We start from the raw sequence: 6,249 nt of genomic DNA, 5'->3' as shown, positions 1-6,249 counted from the left end.
TGTCCCTCCCCTGTCCCCCCTGTCCCTCACCTCTCCCCCCCATCCCCACCTGTCCCACCTGTTCCCACCTGTCCCTCACCTGTCCCATCAATCCCCACCTGTCCCACCTGTCCCACCTGTCCCTCACCTGTCCCACCCATCCCCACCTGTTCCCGCCTGTCCCACCTGTCCTCACCTGTCCCACCTGTCCCTGACCGCTCTCACCTGGCCAGGTGCGTTCCCGGACGTGCTGCAGTGTGGCGAGGTGTTCACCTGGTCCAACACCTGTCCCACACCTGTCCCTCACCTGTCCCACCCATCCCCACCTGTCCCACCTGTCCTCACCTGTTCTATCCATCCCCACCTGTCCCACCCATCCCCACCTGTCCCACCTGTCCCACCTGTCCCATCCATCCCCACCTGTCCCACCTGTCCCATCCATCCCCACCTGTCCTCACCTGTCCCACCCATCCCCACCTGTCCCATCCATCCCCACCTGTCCCACCTGTCCCATCCATCCCCCCCTGTCCTCACCTGTCCCACCCATCCCCACCTGTCCCATCCATCCCCACCTGTCCCACCTGTCCCATCATATCCTGAAGTTCTCCCCATCAGCTTATCCAAGAAGTCAGAAGGAGACATGGGTTTGGGGGCTGATCGAGCTGCTGCTTCAGCTTCCTTGGAGGCTGCCAGGCTGTGCAAGTAGAAATAAAGAGGTTTCAGTGTGTATCCCATGCTGGGGAGGGCTTGGGGTCCAGAAACAGAGCAGTCAGCATCTTATTCCTGCTGAGGCAGGATCGGCACCCATGTGAATTCCTAATGAGGCTGGTCTCAGCTAATCTGTTTGCCCAGCCCAAACATCTCCAAATGCAGAATCCCAGCTGCCACCAAAGTAGAAGAGAGATGATGAGCAGTGAAAATCCTTTTGTGAGTTTAGGTATAGCTCCTTGGTGTGCCACTAAATTACAAATGTGAACTCTGGCGCTGAGCTCCACAGGTAAAATACACTCTGAGATTAGCCTTGGGCAGCAATTACTGCTTAATTACAGGGCAAATAGCAAGGAGCATATTCAGTACTCTGACAGTATGATTTTCCAAAAGGCAAGTAGGATCAGAGAAATCTGGAGTCTGAGGTTTAAATGAGCATCATGTGGTGCTACAGCTCATGCAGAACCTGTGGGGCTGGAGGGAGAGGGGTGGTTCTCCTGATCAGTCCAGCCTTTGCTACTGGTACCTGCAATGCAGGGTCTGAGTTCAACACAGAACTGGAGTGGCTGGAGTGTGAGCCTGCAATTTTACTCGTGTTGAAGATGAAAGGAAATGGAATCTTTCTGGGACCTGTGTGGACTCAGGGGCAGAAAGAGTGAAATCACTAATTTATCTGTAGAAGACAAAAACCTATGGCTGGCAGTGTGCCTTCTGACTCGAGGGGAGTCTGCAAGATCTGCAGGGTGATGATCTGGGCTTAGGAAATCTGTTGTTGCCATCTACAGAGGAGCAAGTAACCTTTGGTATTAGGTGCTCATTCTCAGCTTTGCAGGAAGGTTTGACTCCCTAGACAGGAGCAGACACCATTCAGTGTCCTCCCTCTGGTTTTATGGTCTCTATTTCAACACCAGTCTCTTCCCAGGCTGCAAGTGTTGAGTAAAACTGCCTAGATGATCCAAAAAAATCCCACAAATCACCTATGCAATGTGGTTGGGGTGAGCCTGTGGGTTCAGGTGCCTGGTGCTGAGTAAAGCCTGCAGGCAGCATTGCAATGCAAATGTACAATGAGCCGAAGGAAGCTGCTCAGGAGGAAGTGAGTGCTTCACACTCTGCAAAACTCCTGAATTATTTAAGTACAAAGGCTGTGGGAATGGTGAGGAGCCCCTGATCGAGCAGCTGGGAGGTCTAAGGTAGCTTAAAACAGGCACAAGATATTTGGCTACACATTCCCCACAAGTGACACCAGGTCCTCTGACAGCATGGGGAACCCAGCTTGGGAAGTTTTGCAGCAGTGAGACCTGCAGGAGTGGTGCTAAGTACTGACACAAGATTTTTCTGGGAAAAATTTGGGACTGTAACTATGATCTTGCCCCCAAAGATGAGCTATTCCAATCTAAATTTGAGCTGAAACCTCAAAGAGACATGTTCTCTTGACAAAGCCTTGATAAGAGCATTTTGAACCATTTGAGTCCTCAGAACTTTAAAAAATCAGATGGGATTCAACAGTGCTTAGGTGCCTAATTTCAAAATCAGGGATCTGCTGACCTCCATTGCATTGACTTTCTTTTCTGGTGTCAGCAGTGATGGTTTGCCAAGCCTTGGTTTTCAGTCCTGCAAACTCACAACTGCAGTCTGGCTCCTTTTGCAAGTTGCAACAGAGTTCTCTGATTGCTGGATTTTTAACTGTTAAAAATAGTTTGATTTGCAGTGGAGAGGGGAGATTAATTCCAGATGGCTTCCGGTGAGAGCCTAACACTGGGATTTTGTTCACTCCTTTGTGTATTCCAATCCACTCCCTCCCTGGACCATTTCTGAACAGGCTGCTGCACTTTCTCTCTGACAAGTTGTGGATCTTGCTCCTGCTACAACCATGTCCCTTTTCTTGTCTTGTCCCCTTCTCTGCCCCAAGAAAATACTGCAAAGCAGAGCCAGTGTGTTTCAGGGGTAAATGGGGTTGTGGAATGGGTGATGCTTTTTAATTTAATTTGTTTTTAGAAAATGTGAGGGGAAAATGGAGGGAAACATGAGGGGAAAATGGAGGGAAATGTGAGGGGAAAATGGAGGGAAATGTGAGGGGAAAATGGAGGGAAACATGAGGGGAAAATGGAGGGAAAAATGAGGGGAAAATGGAGGGAAACATGAGGGGAAAATGGAGGGAAATGTGAGGGGAAAATTGAGGCAAATGTGAGGGGAAAATGGAAGGAAACATGAGGGGAAAATGGAGGGAAATGTGAGGGGGAAAATGGAGGCAAACATGAGGGGAAAATGTGAGGGAGAAAAATTGAGGCAAATGTGAGGGGGAAAATGGAGGGAAAAATGAGGGGGAAATGGAGGGAAACTTGAGGGGGAAAATGGAGGGAGATATGAAGAAAACATGAGGGGAAAATGGAGGGAAACATGAGGGGAATATGGAGGGAAATGTGAGGGGGCAATGGAGGCAAAGGTGAGGGGAAAATGTGAGGGAGAAAAATTGAGGCAAATGTGAGGGGGAAAATGGAGGCAAACATGAAGGGAAAATGGAGGCAAACATGAGGGGAAAATGGAGGGAAACATGAGGGGAAAATGGAGGCAAACATGAGGGGAAAATGGAGGGAAATGTGAGGGGAAAATGGAGGCAAACATGAGGGGGAAATGGAGGCAAACATGAGGGGGAAACGGAGGCAAACATGAGGGGAAAATGTGAGGGAGAAAAATTGAGGCAAATGTGAGGGGGAAAATGGAGGGAAAAATGAGGGGGAAATGGAGGGAAACTTGAGGGGGAAAATGGAGGGAGATATGAAGAAAACATGAGGGGAAAATGGAGGGAAATGTGAGGGGAAAATGGAGGCAAACATGAGGGGAAAATGTGAGGGAGAAAAATTGAGGCAAATGTGAGGGGGAAAATGGAGGGAAAAATGAGGGGGAAATGGAGGGAAACTTGAGGGGGAAAATGGAGGGAGATATGAAGAAAACATGAGGGGAAAATGGAGGGAAACATGAGGGGAATATGGAGGGAAATGTGAGGGGGCAATGGAGGCAAAGGTGAGGGGAAAATGTGAGGGAGAAAAATTGAGGCAAATGTGAGGGGGAAAATGGAGGGAGATATGAAGAAAACATGAGGGCAAAAACGAAGGAGGTGTGAGGAGGAAAGTGAGGGAGATGTGAGGGGAAAATTGAGGAAAACGTGAGGGGAAAATGGAGGGAAATGTGAGGGTAGAATGGAGGGAAACCTGAGGGGAAAATGGAGGAAAAAGGTGAAGGGAAAAATGGAGGGAAATGAAGGGAAAATGAAAACGTGAGGGGAAAATGGAGGGAAACGGGAAGAGGAAATGGAGGGCAATATGAGGGGAAAATGGAGGGAAATGTGAGGGGGAAATGGAGGGAAATGTGAGGGGAAAATGAAGGGAAACGTGAAGCGGAAATATGAGGGAGAAAATGGAGGGAAACGTGAGGGGAAAATGGAGGGAAATGTGAGGGGGGAAATGGAGGGAAATATGAAGAAAACATGAGGGCAAAACCGAGGGAGATGTGAGGGGAAAAGTGAGGGAGATTGGAGGGAAATGTGAAGGATAAATGAAGGGAAATGTGAGGGGCAAATGGAGAGAAATATGAGGGGGAAATGGATGCAAATGTGAGGGAGAAATGGAGGGAAATGTGAGGGGAAAATGGAGGGAAATGTGAGTGGAAAATGGAGGGAAATGTGAGGGGAAAATGAAGGGAAACGTGAGGGATAATGGAGGAAAATGGAGGGAAATGTGAGGGGAAAATGAAGGGAAATGTGAAGGGGAAATATGAGGGAGAAAATGGATGCAAATGTGAGGGGGAAATGGAGGGAAAAGTAAGGGGGAAATGTGAGGAAAACGTGAGGGGAAAATGGAGGGAAACGTGAAGAGGAAATTGAGGGAAATGTGAGGGGGAAATGAAAATGTGAAGGGGGAAATGGAGGGAAATGTGAGGGGGACACGAAAGGCAATGTGAGTGGAAAATGGAGGAAAAGTGAGGGGAAAATGGAGGAAAAGTGAGGGGAAAATGGAGGAAAAATGAGAGGAAAATGGAGGCAAATGTGTGGGGGAAATGGAGTGAACTCTGAAGAAAACATGAGGGGGGAAAACAACGGAAAAGTGAAGGGGAAAAATCAGGGAAATTTGAGGGGGAAAGGGCGGGAAATTTGAGGACAAAAAAAGGCTGAAACCTGAGGGGGAAAAGCTCCCAGTTGCCTCCCAGTGCTCCCAGTTGGTTCCCAGTTGACTCCCAGTGCTCCCAGTTGGCTCCCAGTCCTCCCAGTTGGTTCCCAGTTGGCTCCCAGTTGGCTCCCAGTTGGTTCCCACTTGACTCCCAGTCCTCCCAGTTGACGCCCAGTTGGTTCCCAGTTGACTCCCAGTGCTCCCAGTTGGCTCCCAGTGCTCCCAGTTGGTTCCCAGTTGGCTCCCAGTTGGCTCCCAGTGGCTCCCAAATTGACTCCCAGTGCACCCACTTGGTTCCCAGTGTGCTCCCAGTTGGTTCCCAGTGCTCCCAGTTGGCTCCCAGTGCTCCCAGTTGGTTCCCAGTTGGCTCCCAGTTGGCCCCCAGTGCTCCCAGTCCAGCTCTGGGCCGCCCCCAGTGCCACAATGACCTCACCCCCTCCCCAGCCAATCAGATGACATGAAGGGGGCGGAGCCAGATGCACTCTGAGCTCTGATTGGTCTTTATTGCAAAGGGAGGGGTCAGCGGTCACTCCGGCCGCCCCGATGACCGCTGGGATCCAGGCCCAGCTCTGAGTGACCACAGGTGACCAGAGGGGGGTCAGGGGTCACAGGAGGGGTCAGAGGTCACTTGGGGGGGATCAGAGGTCACTTGGGGGGGTCAGGGGTCACAGGAGGGGTCAGGGGTCACTTGGGGTGGGGTCAATGGTCAGTGGAGGTCACAGGAGGGGTCAGTGGTCACTCAGTGGTGTCAGTGGTCACTCAGGGGGTTCAGTGGTCACTCAGGGTCACAGGAGGGGTCAGTGGTCACTCCGTGGTGTCAGCGGTCACTCAGGGGGTTCACAGTGGTCACTCTGTGGTGTCAGTGGTCACTCAGGGGTGTCAGCGGTCACTCGGGGTCACAGGTGGTGTCAGTGGTCACTCAGGGTCACAGGCGGGGTCCGCGTGGGTCACTCCGGCCGCCCCGATGACCGCTGGGATCCAGGCCCAGCTCTGAGTGACCACAGGTGACCAGAGGGGGGTCAGGGGTCACAGGAGGGGTCAGAGGTCACTTGGGGGGGATCAGAGGTCACTTGGGGGGGTCAGGGGTCACAGGAGGGGTCAGGGGTCACTTGGGGTGGGGTCAATGGTCAGTGGAGGTCACAGGAGGGGTCAGTGGTCACTCAGTGGTGTCAGTGGTCACTCAGGGGGTTCAGTGGTCACTCAGGGTCACAGGCGGGGTCAGCGGTCACTCCGTGGTGTCAGCAGTCACTCAGGGTCACAGGAGGGGTCAGTGGTCACTCGGGGTCACAGGAGGGGTTGGAGGTCACTTGGGGTCACAGCAGGGGTCAGTGGTCACTCCATGGTGTCAGCAGTCACTCAGTGGTGTCAGCGGTCACTCAGGGGTGTCAGCGGTCACTCA

At 51.8% G+C, this 6,249-nt stretch overlaps 1 protein-coding gene across 1 annotated transcript in view; it reads left to right on the top strand.

Annotated features, from left to right (window-relative positions):
• Positions 1-266, top strand: part of LOC120510404 (kallikrein-6-like) — a gene marked incomplete at its 3' end in the record, with an annotated part of 5,049 nt that extends 4,783 nt beyond the window's left edge. The window contains exon 4 of the mRNA XM_039726204.1: positions 213-266. Coding sequence (XP_039582138.1) covers positions 213-266 — 54 coding nt within the window. The remainder of the gene's footprint in view (positions 1-212) is intronic.
• Positions 267-6,249: the final 5,983 nt, after the last annotated feature.

Source organism: Passer montanus, unplaced genomic scaffold, assembly GCF_014805655.1.
Source record: "Passer montanus isolate IOZ18808 unplaced genomic scaffold, ASM1480565v1 scaffold576, whole genome shotgun sequence".
Lineage (NCBI taxonomy): Eukaryota > Metazoa > Chordata > Aves > Passeriformes > Passeridae > Passer > Passer montanus.
The sequence above is the reverse complement of the archived record's forward strand: the minus strand, read 5'-3'. Positions and strand labels throughout refer to the sequence as shown.